This window comes from Sesamum indicum, linkage group LG3, assembly GCF_000512975.1.
Source record: "Sesamum indicum cultivar Zhongzhi No. 13 linkage group LG3, S_indicum_v1.0, whole genome shotgun sequence".
NCBI classification, from domain to species: domain Eukaryota; kingdom Viridiplantae; phylum Streptophyta; class Magnoliopsida; order Lamiales; family Pedaliaceae; genus Sesamum; species Sesamum indicum.
The window spans coordinates 14,447,688-14,465,899 of record NC_026147.1 but is presented as its reverse complement, the minus strand read 5'-3'; the positions used below and the strand labels follow the sequence as shown (position 1 = coordinate 14,465,899).

Sequence of the window (18,212 nt, the reverse complement as noted above, 5' to 3'; positions counted from 1 at the left end):
GTGTTAGAGTTTGATTGAGGTGGGGGGGGGGGTGTTGTGGCTGCACTTTATTCTGTTCAAATTCGATACTTTGCTGTTACTGTTTTTCTACTGAGAACGAGGCTGTTTTTTTCCAAGAAAAAGAAAAATAAAGAATGCCCCTCAAAATTCTCGTCCTTCTCTTTCTCTCCCTCTCACTGTAATAATTGCATTGTCTTGTTCTTAAGTTAGTTTTGTCTCATTTTTTGTGTCGTTCTCGTTTTGGTTTCTGGAGTTGGGCTTCTAGTCTCTGTCTTTCTCCTATTGTCATGTTTTAGTGTGTGTTGTGTGTAGACTACTTGTGTGAGCATCACAGAGGTAAACCAAAGAAAAGAAAAAAGATCTAATCTTGATTGTTTGGGCTGCTGGAAAACTGAAAATATTTATGAAAACCGGGAATGCCCATTTGCGATCTTTGTCATATTTTGCATTAGAATTGGAGTATAGAAGCCATTGAAGACAGAGAAAGCTAGCTGGTTCATATTCTTGAAGTTTTTGTATTGGGATTTTCTCTTTGATATTTCAGCAAAGATCAGATTTTTTTGGAAGAGGGGAGCAGCAAGGTGAAGTGTATGAAGAGTGCGCATGTAGAAATAGGTGGAAACAACAATGAAAGATGATAATTCCAAGAAAAGCAAGGTTCTTTACATTTTCATTAAAATAAGTGAAAGTTTTGATTTATTTCTTTGCTGTAATGATTTTTGTTTTGGGTATTTGTTTGAAGTTCTCATGGTCAAAGAAACTGGTTAGAAAATGGTTCAATAACAAGTGCAAGAGTGAGGAGATTCAAGCTGATGGAGCTGTTTATGGAGGTAAGAACTCAATTCTTTTGAGCAAGAATGTCTGGTTTCCAATGGTTTTTCTCATAGTTTTGGAGTCTTCCTTGATTTCTGTTTTGGTATTTTTGAGTTTAACTCATTATTGATGCTAAAAAAGTAAAATATTTGCTTCATTTTTTAAGTTCCTGATATGTTTAATGATTGGAAGCTGAGAGATCCAACGAAAAGAACAAATCCTATGATTTTTTATTCTCTTGTTTTGTCTTTCATTGGTTTGTCTTTTATTGCAAACAATCAAATATTAGTTCTTTTTTGTTTTTCTATTTCAGCAGTTCTTCATTATTGCAGAAGTAACCCTTTTTGCTGAACAGGGGCGGAAGGAAAACAAATCTGCTCTGATCAATTTCTATCTTGATGTCATTATGACCAATCTGTTTACTTTCACTGTTATATTCCTTCTTTCAAGATTTGAGATTTACAAGGCATTTCGTGGTAGTTGGCAGATAATAATTAAAAGAAATATGCAGATTTATATGAGTTTGGATGCTTTTTGATTTTGAGAACTGAAGTGTGAATGATTTTCTCTTTAGGTTGTGATAACGAATGGAGGAGTAGCTTCCCTGAAAGAGAACCTTCCACAATCAAGAAAAGTCGAACTGGTTAGTTCTAAGTAGCATTGTAATGTTAAATTACATATTAGTGTATGATGTTATTACAAACTTGTTCAAAATGTGTGCTTGGATAACGGACGTCCCTCAGTTTGATGTTGAAGAGATGATCCTCTTGGTTTTAGCAGAAAAACCAGGGAAGAATACGGAGCGTTCCTTTTCCCCTTCACGCTCCCGTTCCAGGCGGGGGCGAGGTTATCTTGATCACCCCCAGATTTTGAATATCCAGAACTATAGGTTTGTCTGATTCATAGATATTCTTCATTGCTAAAATTCAGCTCTTGGTTGGAGTTCTTAACTCTTCTTGATCTTTTGTTGGCAGTCTTTTTGTGTCGACGTGGAATGTGGGAGGAAAATCGCCGAACAGCAATATGAACTTGGATGATTGGCTGCACTCGGCCCCTCCTGCGGACATATATGTTCTTGGGTAGGATATTTTTTGTGGTTCACGCGTCTGGATCTTACTCAATTTTGGCTGTTATGTCTCAACTGGCGTTTTTTAATTTCTTGCAACATTGTAGGTTTCAGGAAATAGTTCCTCTGAGTGCTGGTAATATTCTGGGAGCTGAGGATAATGGCCCTGCCAAGAAGTGGCTTGCTCTTATCAAAAGAACATTAAATAATGCTCCTGGCACTAGTGGAGGCAGCGCCTGCTATACTCCATCGCCTGTCCCTGATCCCGTTGCTGAGTGGAATGCTGATTTTGAGGGATCGACTCGGCAGAATGCCTCAGCTTTCTTCCATCGTCGTTCGTTCCAAACTCCACAATATTGCTGGAATATGGAAAATGAAACTTCGATCTCACAGCCTCGTCTGGATAGGCGTTTTAGTGTTTGTGATCGTGTAATATTTGGTCATAGGCAAAGTGACTTTGATCCGAATATGAGATGGGGTTACAGACCAAGTGACTGTTCCTCTAGTCAGCGGCCGAGTGATTATTCTTCCACCCGCAGACCAAGTGATTACTCCTCAGGTCCCCGACCAAGTGACTATTCCTCCAGTCGGCGGCCAAGCAACTACTCCTGGGGTCAGAGGCCAAGTGATTTCTCTAGATTGGGCTCGGACGAGGATTTTCTGCCAGATGATTCTCCCAGCACAGTGTTGCACTCACCAATGTCGTATAGTACATATGCACCAGCAGACAATGCATATGCAGCGCCGGGAAATCCAAGATACTCTTTAGTCGCAAGTAAGCAAATGGTAGGCATTTTTCTTACTGTCTGGGTGCGGAGCGAGTTGACGGAACACGTCCACAACATAAAGGTTTCATGTGTTGGTCGAGGATTGATGGGCTACCTCGGTAATAAGGTAGGTTGTTATTTACATTAGTAACACTTGTCTTTCACCAAGTATTTTTGCATATATCACAATTATGAACAAAGAGGCCACTCCATCCTCCTATCGCAGGGATCCATTTCAATCAGCATGTTGTTGCATCAGACCAGCCTTTGTTTTGTTTGCAGTCACTTGACGTCAGGTCAAAAAGAAGGCGACGAACTGCGTAGGAACGCCGACGTCATGGAGATCCTAAGGAAAACAAGATTTCCAAGAGTTAACAGCACCAACGACGAAAAATCCCCAGAGACCGTCCTTGAGCATGAGTAAGATCCTAGTAAATGACCTTTCGTACACGGGCTACATGTAAAAATCTAAACATATATGCAGAATTGTGTATGAAATATTTCCTAAGATTTATGGATGATGTAAATTTTTATACACGTGGTATGTATATGTTAAATGCAATACAATATACAACAGAATACATTAAATGTTTCCATCTTTATGCAAATGAAAATCGAAGAACTTAAAGAATTCTGGTTCTTTCCGTAAGTTAACCAATACTGTCTGCTGATAATTAAATTTACATGTAGTCGAGTTATTTGGCTTGGAGATCTGAACTACCGAATAGCTCTGCCGTACCGGTCTGCCAAAGCACTTGTTGAAATGCAAAACTGGAGAGCATTGTTAGAAAAAGACCAAGTATGACATACACACTCTTAGTTCTATATATGACTTGTGTATTTAGTTTTGCTTTTTGGCCAATACAAAAGCTGAAGGAACAATGTTTTCTTTCTTCCCAACAGCTTCGGATAGAGCAGAGACGAGGTCGAGTTTTTGATGGGTGGAGAGAAGGAAAGATCTATTTCCCGCCAACGTATAAATATTCACATAATTCAGATAGATACACCGGCGATGATATGCACCCAAAGGAGAAACGAAGGACGCCCGCATGGTAAGGACTTGTGCAATTTTAGCTTTCTGCACCTACACTATACATAAAAAAATTTGTGATTTAAATGAATGGTGTAAATAGATGATCTTTTAAATTCTCTAAGTGGTATTCATATAACAATTTATGTATGTGTAGGTGCGATCGAATTCTGTGGCGAGCAGGTGGCCTCCAGCAATTATCGTATGTCCGGGGGGAGTCTAGGTTCTCGGATCATCGACCCGTTTCTAGTGTTTTTTGGGCTGAAATCGAGTCGGTCCACGACAGACTGAGGAAAAGCACGAGCGGCTCGAGCTCCAGAATAGAGGTGGAGGAGCTGTTACCGTACTCACATGGTTATACGGAACTCTGCTTCTTCTGAAGGAGGCTTATCTGCTGCGTTTAATATCATGTGTTGGAGGTATGATTTTAATGTTTTCCAATTTGTGTTTAATTTAGTCACATTTAAGTTATCGTACTGGTGTCTTGCCAAATTCTTGAAAATTCGATATGATAATAACACATGCATCTAACTACACAACGATTAAGGGATAGTCGTTTCATATATTGTTTTCGAGTTTAACTCGTAGTTATTATGCGGGGCAATTACATAAATACTCTTTGAAGTTTGAATACATTACAAAATCACCAATCAATTGCAAAGATTTATACGGACACGTGTGCAGCCATGTTTTACATTACAAATTCCCCCTTAGTCGTTCAGTGTGTACGGGAGAGAGATTCTGTAACGTCGAACACGATTGCTAGTGGGTTCGTGTGATTCTTCGTAACCATGAAATGTTTAGGAATGTCAGTGTAATTATCCTTATTATGCAGCTAACCACGGTCACTATCACATCTGGAAACATGATTCATACATTGGCATTACATCATGTTTATATTTCCTTTATGTACCGTTTCAAATTTGCAGTCATATTAGGGGAAATTTAGTTCAGGTTGGGTCTAGCCAGTCCTGAACTCATCATAGAACAAGTGTAATACACTTGTTCTGTAATTGATGTATAGTTTAGAAAGAATAACCATTCATATGTGCTATTTTCCTCCGTACTCAGGACATTGTGCTCTACGTGCTTTTTCTATGCAGGTCGCACATATATATTGTTGGTTGCAGTCGCCCAAGTGAATTGCTTTCAAGAAATTCAACCTGAAGAACGACGGTGACGTTCCTTTCCACTAACCAAGAAAGGTGAGTCCTTCCCCTTTTACTTTCCACATTGCACTGCACACTTCAGATCACTGTCTAAATTCCCTCCTCGTCTTCTCATCAGATGTAGATACTTGCAATTTTGCCCGCTAACGTTGCTCGATAACCTGATGACCTCTGAACCTCTCGATTTAGTTTCGGTACCGGCAGAAATAGCCGTCCGGACGAGGTACCAAGATCATAGACGTTGATCAATCCTCACTTTCCGAACATCTTATGATTTTCGATCTTGAAGATTCTTTTAAATTTTTGGGATGATGGATTCTTGGACGAGGAGGGAAGTAGAGATGGTCAAAATAATCAATCCCATTTTTGATCTTTTTTTTTCTGAGTTTTTGAATTTTACAAATGTAAGAGAGAAGTGAGAATGAGATGTTGGTAAGGTGATATTGTTGCCAATGATTTGTTACTGAAAAGTAGTTTTTGTTGGTTGGAACACAATTGACATCTCTATTCTCTTTGTCTGCTTTTCTTTTTCTTTTCTGGGAACAAAAGAAAAAGACACTGACCGCCCGGACAACAAAATACAAAAGCAAAACACAGCTTTGCCAGATAATGTGTGGGTTGGGGGATGGGGGTTGAGATCAGATATGATAAATTCTATAATGCACTACACTTTAAAAAATTATTTGATATAGCGTTGGACATAATATCGACATGTATAAAAATATAAAATAAAAAGATAAAAAGGACATGTCGGACACGTCAATATTTTGGAGGCATTTAGGATTTCATTTATAATTTCAAAAAATTTTAGGTTATTTTTCAAAGGAAAAAAAAACGAGTTTTGGGTTGAATAAAAATGAAAAAGAATTAATTCGCTTCTTTTAAATTAAAAGTTTTGAGATGCAACTACTAAAAGATATGATTATTATGATTTAACTAAATTGAATAATTAGAAAATTTTTGTTACGTACATCTTAAAATAGACTAACTATGAATATTCTTTTAAATTATGTATTTTCGTTAAAAATTTAAATTTAAGACATATTTAGTTTATGTTTATCTAGATATTTTTTATAATATATAATTTAATTTTATGAGAAATTCAAAATATACATAACAAAAGAATATATGATATATGGTTGTGTCAGCACCTGTGCTAATTTTTTTAAATTTTTTTTATATTATTATGTCTGTGTTCATGCATCATAGAATAAATTGCTTTTCATGATAATTACATAGACATTCTTCTAAATTAGCTTTTGAAGCACCACTACCAAAAAAAAAAAGGAGGGATTTGTAATGGTGTTTTTTACGGCCACATGGCCATTTCAATTGAAATGGCATTTGTAACGGATTTGTAATGGATTGGACATGCTGATGTCATTTTGGGGGTGAAAAAGAGAAATTATTCTGTAACGGTCAAAACTGTTACAAGGGTTGTTACAAAAATAGACCGTTACAATTTGTAGATCGTTACTAATTTGCTATGATTCTTGTAACGGCTCTATGGTCAAATAATGAGTCGATGCAAAGAAGTGGCAAAAACCGTGTTAAAACATACAGAAAGACAGAATCACAAAAACAATGACATTAGGGACGGTTTTTTTTTTTTTTATATTTGTAAAGGCTATTTTTCAACAGCAATCTTAAGTGTTCTAAAGGCCGTTACAAAAGTCGCTACAAAAAAATTATACATATATATATATATTCATTTCATTTCATTTCATTTATTGTAGAAATTCTTATACTAACCACACACACTCTCAACAATCTAATTTTCGTACATGTACATTTGATTAGCTTTTAAATTATTACTTGGATTTTGGACTGTCAACTAGTACTGATCATCACTTAAGTTGGTTGTTCAGGTAACAGAGACTAATTATTTTAATACGTTATTGTATTTAATTAAGTTGGTTGTAGTTTACTTATTTTAATTTTGTGATTTTTTTATTAATCTTATATCATGTTAATTATATGGGTTTCCCTAAATAGTGTATGTATGTAGTCCTGTAATATTTTTAAATATGTGGGTCGTCAAATTAGAACATTAATTAGATATATATGTATATATTTATGTATGAACACAATGATATAGATATATATCGTCATGTTATGAGAATTGAGGAGATCGATGTATAATAAGAACCTCCCAGGGAGGGCAGGTCTGATACCGGAATTTGAGGATGGGCTTAAAACTTTCATAGAATGGACAAAGGGTCATCATAGATATATGGATGGAGACAAAATTAGGTGTCATTGCAAAAAATGCAAGACCACTAAGTTTAGAACACCCGACGATATCAGTTATCACTTGTGTATGCGAGGGTTTATAACAGAATATTATAATTGAACTTCTCATGACAAAGATAAGATGTAGAAGTACTTTGATGCTGTGACTATCCCTCCAGTGCTTGAGGAGAAAAACCCAGTTGTCCATGTCGAGGGTAACAATTCACATTGGGATGATGAACAATATACGGATTGGGCACAACAGATGATTTTTTATGCAGTCAAGTCAAGTTATTTTTCTTCTTCTCACGATATTGTGCCTGATGATGGTACAAGGTCCTGCCCTGTTGATGCTGGTCTTTCACATTGTTATGGCCGTGGCCCCTATGATTATGAGTCAGGGTTGACAGACTGTTTTTACAATATAGTGCATGCTGCCGACTAGCCATTGTAGAACCTCAATTGGCAATTGTTGCTGAGTTGGTGGATATCAAGATGGCCAGCTATATTTTTGAGCAATCATATGATCGAATATCCCAGTGGGCAAATAAAATATTGTTCCTGGGTCACACCCTGCCTCTATTACAGCACGAAAAAGTTGATAAAGGATTTGAGTTTACCAGTTGAGAAGATCGATGCGTGTAAGAATGGTTGCATATTTTATTAGAAGGACGACGCCGATTTGGAGTATTGCAAGTGTTGTGGGGACGCTAGGTATGAGCCGACCCAAGGGCCAGACCCACGTTGCAAGAAGTCCCCATATACCGTCCTTAGTTACCTGACACTTACTCCCCGTCTGCAGAGGTTGTTATTCTTCAAGGAAAATTACCGAGCACATGATGTGGCATGCCACACATCAGATGGATGAGGGGTCAATGTGTCATCCATCCGATACCGAGGCTTGGAAGCATTTTGACTGGATGTACCCTAATTTTGTAGAAGAGTTGTGTAATGTTCAGCTAGGCCTTTGCACAGACGATTTTGCGTCTCACGGTCAGTACGGTCGTACTTATTCATGTTGGCATATTATCATTATACCGTACAATCTCCCCCCTTGTATGTGCGTGAGTTTTGAGTACATGTTCCTGAGGATGGTGATCCTTGGCCATTTTAATCCGAAGTGTCTGATTGATGTGCACTTGGAACAATTGATCGAGGAGTTGCTGCAGTTGTAGCATGTGGGTGTTCCAACGTACAACAATGCCACGGACAACACATTCATCATGCTGGCGGCATTGATGTGGATGGTGAACGACCTACCCGCCTATTGGATGGCGTCTGGGTGGAGTACCTACGGTGTTTTGGGTTGCCCGATTTGTATGGATGACACACGGACATTCCATTTGCAGCACGGTAGGAAGGCGTGCTACTTTGACTGGCACAGAGAGTTTCTCCCTGAGCACCGTCCCTACGGTAGGAACAAGAAAGCCGTCGCGAAAAATCTTGTCAAACATAAGATTGCACGTCTGAGGCTGACAGGAGCACCAACTGGTTCCAGAAGCTGAATGTTAGTCTAATATTGTTTAATTTTAAATTAAATTTGTATTTGTTTATCAAATAATTATTTTTGAGCAATTTGGCGTAACACAATTTCAAGTATTAAGTATAGATGCCTAGTCCAGAATGAGAACCGACGCTCAATTCCATGCCCTAGCTAAGGTCGGGAGACGGTAGATTGAAGGACCGCACCCGTATGGACTCGGGAGCCTAAAAGTTCACATGGATTTTCGCCTAGTCTCTAGTGCAATAGACCATTGCTAGACGACCACCCATAGTGATGTGCTTTCTTGATCAAGGGTTGATCAAAAATTATTAATTAAATTGGATTTAATTAATTATAATATTGGACACTAGTCCAAGTCTAGTTGAAAGGTGAACTTAAAGGGTTACATACAAATCATCGAGAAGGGATGGGGAATTAATTGAAAATTAATTCCATAAGTAATTAGATTACTTATGAGAGTGATCCATTGAATGGATAAGCCCAAGGATAAATTAATTGAATTAATTTATATTGGGTTTGCCCTTATTATTTAATAGGAGAAATAACATATTTAGTCCCGTAGGATAAGGTAGTTCTCACTTTCGATTTTTCGCAAGCTGGGTGTTATCATGCCATTTAGAGATGAAATGGGACTAAATGTGTCAATTTCATAAAACTAATGGACTAAAATTGTTGACCCTAAAAGTAAGGGACCGAAAGTGAGAACTACCCTATCCTACGGGACTAAATCTGTCATTTCCCCTTTATTTATCCAACAATAGATACTCCCTTAAGACTCTTTTACTTTGTATGATGAGATTAAGATGAGATAAATAATTTTATAGTTTTAATCATAACTTTATCACAATCAATGACGGACCACCCACATTAAATTGGATTTGGACCAAACAAAGTAAATAAAAAATAAACCTTAATTGACAGAAATATCAAGCCCATCCTTATAAATAAAGGAGGCCTTAATCTTTATAAATTAATCCCATAAAGAAATCTATGAAAATTACATACAGTTTTCTCCATTCAAGAAATGGGGAGATTCAAACTGATGTAGCTATTTATGGAGGTAAGAACTCAATTCTTTTGAGCAAGAATGTTTGATTTCCAATGGTTTTCTCTCATAGTATTTTGGAGTCTTCCTTGATTTCTATCTAGGGATTTTTGAGTTAACTCATTATGATGCTAAAAAATAAAATATTTGTTTCATTTTTTAAGTTCCTGGTATGTTAAATGATTGGCAGCTGAGAGATCCAACGAAAAGAACAAATCCTAGGATTTTTTATTTATTTATTTTTTTTTTGATAAAAGTAAATTTGATTAGGTAAACTAAAAGTATAGAGTGCATAAATCAAATGGCAATCTAAGAATGCCATGGTATCCATCATACTCTATACAAAACAATAGTACTAATACTATAAGGAAGTTCAGCACTAAATATATGTAGTCTAAGCTCACGAAGAATAATTCGAGCAAGGGACAGTGCATCACGATCCAGCTGTTGATATCTCCATCGATTCCGTTCTTGCCAAATGTTATACACAAGGGATGCCAAAAAATTGCGATAAGCAGCATTGATAACATGCTTCCCCTCCATCTTTGTGCAACAATCAATACGTCAATGATCCATCCTCTAGTGGTCCAAGAGAAGCGGACCTCACGTCGCAACAGTCAAACACACTGTTTAGCATAAGAGCAATAAAAGAATAGGTGCTGGTGAGTCTCAATGGTGCCACTGTAGCATAATACACATTCACCATGGAGGTGCGGAAGCCACGACCGATCCATGATGGAGAGCCTCTCATGCAAGGCTAACCATAGATAATAATGTTTTGGAGAATCTTGAAAGGGCCCATAAGTAGTGAAAACCAGCCTACCTTTGGGTCTGAATGCTGAAAAATACCATAGACTGTTTTATTAGCATAAGAACCACCATCAAGGGAAATGGAATCCCGAATGCCGCTAATCGGAGGTAAATGCCGCATGATATCGAGCATGGAAGTATTCCTCATCTGAGGCTAATGCCGCACCCCATCCTGAATGACCACACAAAGTAGATCATCCCCATGCGTGTGAGTAAGTGAGGGGCCGTAAAGGACATGCTGAATAAGAGGCCCCAGGGGATGCCATGGATTGTGCCATAGCGATATCATCTCACCATCGCCAACCATATTATGTATATGCGGATGCAAAGTACTACGTAGTCGAAGTATCCAACCCCAAGCTCCCGACGCAGCGTCCACCATCCATATAGATTTACCATGCATTCACACCGAATTAATCCACGAAACCCAAATAGAGTCAAGGTTCAAACTGACCACCTTCCATATCTGCCGAGTCATAAGTGTCAAGTTAAGTCCAGTAAGGTCCTTAAGTCCTTGGCCACTCTTCTCAATCGGTTGACACACTTGTGTCCTTATGATTTTTTATTCTCTTATTTTGTTTTTCAATAGTTTGTAAAATAACACAGGGTATTTATAATTATATCAAATGTTAAAAAAATTATTATAATTTAAATAAATTAATAAAAATGAATTAACTAAAATATGTATTAATAAATAATGATTAATAAAGTTAATTACTTAAACATGGTAATTTGTGAAAAAAAAAATATAAAGAATGATATTCTAGATAATTCATATTTTCCCCATAGTTCTTTCAGGGATCTTCCCATTAATAAATAATATAAATTTTGAAATTTTTTGGCCTAAGTTATTGCAACCCTTATAGCTATTGGGAAATTTCTGCTTTTAACCTACTTTTTTATTAGAGGGAAAAAAAAACCTTGATGATGTGTAATAATATAGGTATAGCTTGAACAACGTATCATAGAACGCAAGTAAAAATTTATAATCCATCAATAATTGTTATTCGAATAGATAAAATTGACTGTAATTTTATTCGTAATTTCATAATAATTATTGGATTCAGTTGTGCTAAATCTCATCGACAATTAGTATGTATGGTGGTGGTCAGAATCAAAATCATCAAAATATTTCATTCCAATAAAAAGAGTTAAGTTTTAATTTTTCGAGGGTAATGAGATGATGAATGATTAGAGCATGCACCTTGTGAGAGTAAGGTGTGAAATTACGCAAATATGAAAGGTAAATTACAATGGATTTCTCGAAAGTTTGCTATGGTTACAATTATTTTTTCGTTATTTAAAAAATTATAAATATTCTTATGAATTAGCGGTAGTCTAATAAATACTTTTTCGTAATAGTTCATTGTATTGGGTTTTTGTTGGATGTCCATTAATTCTAGCTAGAGGGTGTCTATAATTTTTCAAATAATGAGGAAAATTTGTAATTATGACAAATTTTATGACTGTCGCGAGAGGTTTTTATTAGACGATTGTTAATTCTATGGAAGTGTATGTGTTGAGCGATTATTAATTTTTAAGAAGTATTTATAATTTTTTAAGTAATAAATAAATATTTAATAATAGTAAATATTAAAGAGCCTGTTGTACCTTATCCAAAATAAAAGAAAAAGTTGGGGTATGCAGAAAAGCGTGGACGGCAGGATTCGAACCTGCGCGGGCAGAGCCCACATGATTTCTAGTCATGCCCGATAACCACTCCGGCACGTCCACTCGATGAGGCCTACTGTATATAGACTTTACATACATCTAAATGCAAGAATAAAAATTTACGCAATTTAGAAAATTGTCCTATGTCTACAATTATTGAAAACTTAATGTGTACTGTGGATAATTTTATATATTGATCCAAGATGAGGTTTTCAGCGAATCGAAGCTGATCTGGCGATAGCTAAGCTATGATTGACAATGACCTGGTGTGATGATCTAGGTGAGTAACTCGAACTGAATAATGGTGAATTTAAGTTCATGTTTTTCATGTGCAGGAGGTTTCTTCCATTATCTTGATATTGTTCTTGTCCTATCTCTTTGTTCGTTTCTAATCTCTAGCTTTAGATCAGGTCTGCATTTTCAATATCGTGATTGTGTCTTTCCACATACGCCGTCAAGTTGAAATTGCTCAAGTAATAATTTATGCCCGAGCTCGACTCGTTGCCGCTCCTAGTAAGAACTCAATTCTTTTGAGCAAGACTGTCTGATTTCCAATGGTTTTTTTCTCATAGTTTTTCTAGAGTCTTCCTTGATTTCTGTGTAGGAATTTTTCAGTTAACTCATCATTGATGCTAAAATAGTAAAATATTTGCTTCAATTTTTAAGTTCCAAATATGTTTAATGATTGGCAGCTGAGAGATCCACCGAAAAGAACAAACCTTGTGATTTTTCATTCTCTTGTTTTGTTTTTCAGTAGTTTGTAAAATAGCATAACATATTTATAATTATGTCAAATTTTTAAAAAAATATTATTATAATTTAAATAAATTAATAAAAATAAATTAACTAGCTAGAGGGTGTCTATAATTTTTCAAATGATGAGGAAAATTTGTAATTATGACAAACCTTATGGCTGTCACAAGTGGTATTTATTAAACGATCGTTAATTCTATGTAAAGGTATTTGTTGGACGATCGTTAATTTTTAAGAGGTATTTATAATTTTTTAAATAAAAAATAGATATTTATAATTGTAATAAATATTAAAGAGCCTGTTGTACGTTATTTAAAAAAAAATTAAAAGTTGGGGTCAACAGAAAAGCGTGAACGGCAGGATTCGAACCTGCGCGGGCAGAGCCCACATGATTTCTAGTCATGCCCGATAACCACTCCGGCACGTCCACTCGATGTGGCCTATTGTATATTATTACTTATAAATCATGTACAATTATGTTCAGAAGAATGAATCATACGCAACTTAAGATGGGGAAAAAAATCATCAAGTGACTATGGTTTTGAGAATCTTCAAAACCTTTGTTAGGAATTTTCACATTTGACAAATTATAAATGCATGCATAACAACAAAATAAATGCAAGAACGAAAGTTTAGGTGATTTACAAAATTGTCCTATGTCTACAATTTTTCAAAACTTAATGTGTATTGTGGATAATTTTTTATATTTGATCCAAGTCAAGATTTTCAGTGAATCAAAGCTGATCTGGCGATAGCTAAGCTATGATTTGGCAATGATCTGGCGTGATTGTCTAGGTGAGTATTTTGAACTGAATAATAGTGGTTGGCTTGTTCACAAATGTTAGGTTAGCTGAGGTGACTCTTAACTTAAACTCTCTGAAGTTTAAGTCCGTTTAGAATTCTAGGTTATAAAGATCACACAATGCGATCTCGATGCAATCTGCAACCTGATAGTAATAAATATATACATGTAAAATAAACCTTTTATGTATTTATAGAGGTTTATGTGTAAGAGCCTATTCGGAAATCTACCAAAAAAGACGCAGACTCTTGGAGTGCTGGGGTATTTTCTTGTTTCTCAAGGACAATGTCGGCCAATCACCACCTCACCCTATTGCACCATAGGAGGAATGAATCGCAGCATTCGATGAGTAGAATTCTGAAAACCCTCAATAATACACTCCACTACATTTGTCAGAGGAGCATCAATTGTCATCAGGGCATTGCTGATAAAGCCGTCGATTATGGGGCATCAACCTTCGACAAAATCTCATTTAAGGTTTTAAGAGAAGGAGAAACCTTAGTAGGAATAGTTTTCGGAGGCCCAACTGGCACTAGGTTCATCATCAATACTACAATCGGTGCTGGACATCGATGGGATAAGGGGAAGAGAACTAGCTGTTGTTGAAGATGGAAAGCGAGAAATATTATGTCTAGCTTCCATAGGAACCATCAAAGGCAGATAAAAGGGTGTAAGTTCATGCTCAGATACCGGCCGCAATCAGCAGCCTTGCAATGCCGCCCCAAACTTATAGTCCAACTTCAGTCTTAATTCTTGCAACGCTTGCACCACTGCATCGATGACCCAATTCGACAACTGCAAGAATTCCCCCATGTTGAAATGCGCCGGAAGATTATTTGGCAAGGCCTCATTTTTCTATTTCTCAAAATTTTTCCTCAATAGGTTTCGAGTTCTCTTAGGGATTTTTCCGAGTAACTCTTGCACTCTTACCATCTACACTAGGTAAGGCTCCCATTCTCCTAATCTAATTTTTATGTCTATACTCACGTCAACTAGAAGTGTTGACCAGAGGGCAGTGGAGAAAGTCATGGTGGATTTAGAACGCTCCTCTGTGGGCGAGAATCCTATTGCCTTTGATTCCATCTCCCACCTCGAAGATCAGAGCAATGAGGAAACAAATAGTAGAGAGGAGAAAGGAAAGAAGAAAGTAGAGGATAGCTTAGTGGTGACCAGGGGACAGAAATGGGTCAATAGGAACAAAATCCCCACATTTAAAATATCACGTGAAATTCACATGTATTTTTCCGGCGAGAATAATGAATTTGATCCGAAGAAATGACTAAAAGTATGAAAACAAAAAAGATATAGGAACAAAATACCAAACTTTCCTAGTCCTCTTCGGGCCTCCTTCTTTGTTTTGTTTTGGATTATTGTATATGAGTTGTAAATTGGACCAACTACTTTTAGTCATATCATATATAGTTCTATTTATTTTTTTTGGAATATATATCTAAAATATAGAGATGTTATTCATTTTTTACCTAAAAAAAAGTCTACTTACTTAAATTAAATAGTTAATAACTTCATTTGAAAATGAAAAATTAAGAACAACTTTTATGTATTAAATACTCTTGTGTATTTATTATTCTCACTTATTGTTTAACCTTTAGTCTTAAAATGTAAATTACATTAGTTACTATACTTTAAATATCTTTTTTTTTCTAATTAAGAAGGGTTTGAAGTTTAAGACAAGGTGCAAAATATTAAAAAGTCTTTGTGCATCATATAAGCTTAATTACACTTAAATTTTATTTAAAAATATAAAATTACATTTTATCCCAAAGAAATTCAGAAACTAAACTTACACCTACTCCAAACAGTTACTGTTTCCACCTACCTTTCATTAGGGTTTAGATGAAAACTTCACTTTTTAATTCGGTGTTTACAAAAATTTTGATAATTTGGTAGGCCATGCATTTCTACGTGGTGAAACTAAAGTGCAATGCCCTCCATCCAGTGGACGTGCCGGAGTGGTTATCGGGCATGACTAGAAATCATGTGGGCTCTGCCCGCGCAGGTTCGAATCCTGCCGTTCACGACTTTTGTTAACAACACCTCTATTTCCTATTAATTGCATTAACAATAATAATATGTTACAATTCTTTATAAATTTGTGATACCAAGGGCGGCCGGAGCCCTACATACCCCGCAACGGAGAAGGTTTGGAAGGGCGTCTAGATGCAATTTTAGATAGTTGTTTAAGGGAAGATTTTATGTTGAAAAAGTAAAACACATTTTTTCTCAACCAAAGCATCGTGTCACTGCCTTTCTTTGTGCAAATGTTAACAGTTGACTATGACTGCAAAATAAATTTTATTACCTTTTATTAGTGTCTCATTCCATGTGAAGGACCATGAGAAGATTAGGAATCAATCCATAATTACATTGCCGAAACTCTCAAATTTTATAGAAGTATAAAATGTGTTTCTCAGAACAAAAGTTCACTCTCTCTACGCGCCGAATAGAAAAGGGCGATGACCTTTAAATAGTTTAAAGAATTTGGTAGCTATAAAAAATTTAAGTGGCATAATTAAAATTAATAATATTATAATAAATTTAACAATAAATGCAACATAAATATATAAAATATAACAAACAAATACTTATTAATCTCATAAAATCACAATTATAATAATGGGCCATAAACCTCAAATTGAATATCAAATTAAACTGACACCTTAAGTTGAAATAATGTGTTGGAAATTATTTGACAACTTATAAAATTTTAAAGCTTATTTCCAACAATCCTCCGTAAGGTTTAAAAGTTTTGAAATTAAAATATGAAATGAAGTATGTAGCAACTTATACAGTGGAATCGGTACATGTGTCTTTCGAGTTTGACCATGCACTTAGTGTTGCAATATTCATTTAAATGAACAATAATGAATTAGGTCTTGAATCTTATATCTTGCGCTAAATTTCAATTACCACACACATGATATTGACTTTAGGGCATAACTTATAGTGGATGGGCGCATTATTGACCATACGCTCTAATCTTAATTCTCGTGAGTTTGCAAGGTCTAGACCAAACCCATAATTACGGCCCATGACAACTCTCACTTAGGTAAACTTCAAACTATGTGTGGCCCATACAATGTTAAAATCCAGCATTTGGTCTCATTACAGGCCAAAGTCCATCCTAAATCATATTTTCATAACACTTCACTCTAAGGATGAGAATGAGATATTCTTATATATATATATATATATATATATAATATTCTCTCCTCAAATAATATGTTATACATGAATTACGCATTGCGGGTTGTTTCTATCCGTTGAACTTTTTTCATGAGATTTTCAATCATAAAAGTTGGATTACTCCCAAAGGTGACTCTCTTATGGGTTTGACCCATTCCCCTTGATGATAATTTAGCCTTTACGCTAGTCCCTTGAAACAATTTTTCATCTAGGGGATTAAGTATTATTCCACCATTTTTATCTCTTATTTCTTCAAACATCATGCACATGATCGTCATATCAAAAGAAAACTCCACAAAAAAAGTAATCGACTTATAATTATTCTTTCTTGCTTTATTGCATAATTTTGCATTTATAACTCAATAAAATAATTTCTCAATAAAGTTTTCCAAATGAATGAATGCAATTTAACCCCTCCTTATTTTGATGCATAACGCATGCACTTTTAATAAATCAAAATATTTATATTATTTTTAAATTTCATGATTGTTTTGATGCATAACCCAATTACACCCTAAAGTGAAGGTCTAATAATCAACATTAAATATCCCAAATATTTTAAATTTAGGCTGAAAAATTACCAAAATGAGTGCAATCCACCAGGTGCTGACAACAGGCGTGGACGGCAGGATTCGAACCTGCGCGGGCAAAGCCCACATGATTTCTAGTCATGCCCGATAACCACTCCGGCACGTCCACCATTTGAAATGTGATGCATATCAGCTTTAAATGCCGCTAAAATATGATACCTAAAAAAAAGGATAGGTTGATCTCATTTATCAATCTCGACCTATTCTTTTTAATTTAGGTATGGGAGGCCTTTGTTGGGGGCTATCCAGCTACTGCTTTTACCTATGCTTTTTAATTTAGGCATTAGAGGCCTTCGTTGGGGGCTACCCAACTAGTTTTACGTTTGCTTTGTTCTCAGGTTCCACTAACAGGAAGCTCGAAAGAAGGATCTAGCGACCCGACCTCGGGACCAGCCTCAGCAACCCGATCCGAATTTTGTGCGACCTACATCAGTTACAAATTAAACAACTTTCTGTAAAGCCGTTACAAAAAGTTTATAACACCTTGTTTACCCGCGGTAAGCCTTTCCGTTACAAAAGTCGTTACAAATTAATAAAAAAGTCATTCCAATAAAATAATTTTTTTGTAGTGACTATTTCAAAAAATGAGCACTATACAATTTCAATGACTAATCCTAAATATATCACAAATACAAATAAATACAATTCCAAAATTCAGTCATGAGTATAACAAACACCATTCCAAAAATAACCCAAATTAAATTATATAACCGTTCCAAATTTTATCCAATACATTCCAATAAAAAAAAAATCATA

The 18,212-nt window shown here is 35.8% G+C and overlaps 1 protein-coding gene and 4 non-coding genes across 6 annotated transcripts; 2 read left to right on the top strand and 3 right to left on the bottom strand.

Moving 5' to 3' along the window:
• Nucleotides 53–5,340, top strand: LOC105158390 (type IV inositol polyphosphate 5-phosphatase 7). 2 transcript variants are annotated; one of them, XM_011075139.2, is made up of 12 exons: nt 53–657; nt 743–830; nt 1,388–1,456; nt 1,594–1,702; nt 1,788–1,892; nt 1,987–2,773; nt 2,873–3,066; nt 3,337–3,445; nt 3,550–3,698; nt 3,834–4,095; nt 4,780–4,881; nt 4,964–5,340. In XM_011075139.2, exons 1-10 carry the CDS (start codon nt 628–630, stop codon nt 4,054–4,056), a joined length of 1,863 nt encoding a protein of 620 aa, XP_011073441.1. In that variant the 5' UTR covers nt 53–627; the 3' UTR covers nt 4,057–4,095; nt 4,780–4,881; nt 4,964–5,340. The 2 variants fall into 2 exon arrangements, with proteins under 2 accessions (XP_011073441.1, XP_011073440.1); XM_011075138.2 differs by having other exon boundaries at nt 1,591–1,702.
• TRNAS-AGA lies at nt 12,089–12,170 on the bottom strand. The gene has a single exon. It is a non-coding gene; the product is annotated as a tRNA-Ser (tRNA).
• TRNAS-AGA lies at nt 13,209–13,290 on the bottom strand. Its single transcript has one exon. It is a non-coding gene; the product is annotated as a tRNA-Ser (tRNA).
• TRNAS-AGA lies at nt 15,619–15,700 on the top strand. The gene has a single exon. It is a non-coding gene; the product is annotated as a tRNA-Ser (tRNA).
• TRNAS-AGA lies at nt 17,484–17,565 on the bottom strand. Its single transcript has one exon. It is a non-coding gene; the product is annotated as a tRNA-Ser (tRNA).

Bases quoted from the DNA above. Each gene is read 5' to 3' on its own strand.
- LOC105158390 (XM_011075138.2), top strand. From the start codon at position 628: ATGAAAGATGATAATTCCAAGAAAAGCAAG. The intron at 658-742 runs GTTCTTTACATT...ATTTGTTTGAAG, and splicing joins ATAATTCCAAGAAAAGCAAG to TTCTCATGGTCAAAGAAACT. The intron at 2,774-2,872 runs GTAGGTTGTTAT...CTCCTATCGCAG, and splicing joins TGGGCTACCTCGGTAATAAG to GGATCCATTTCAATCAGCAT.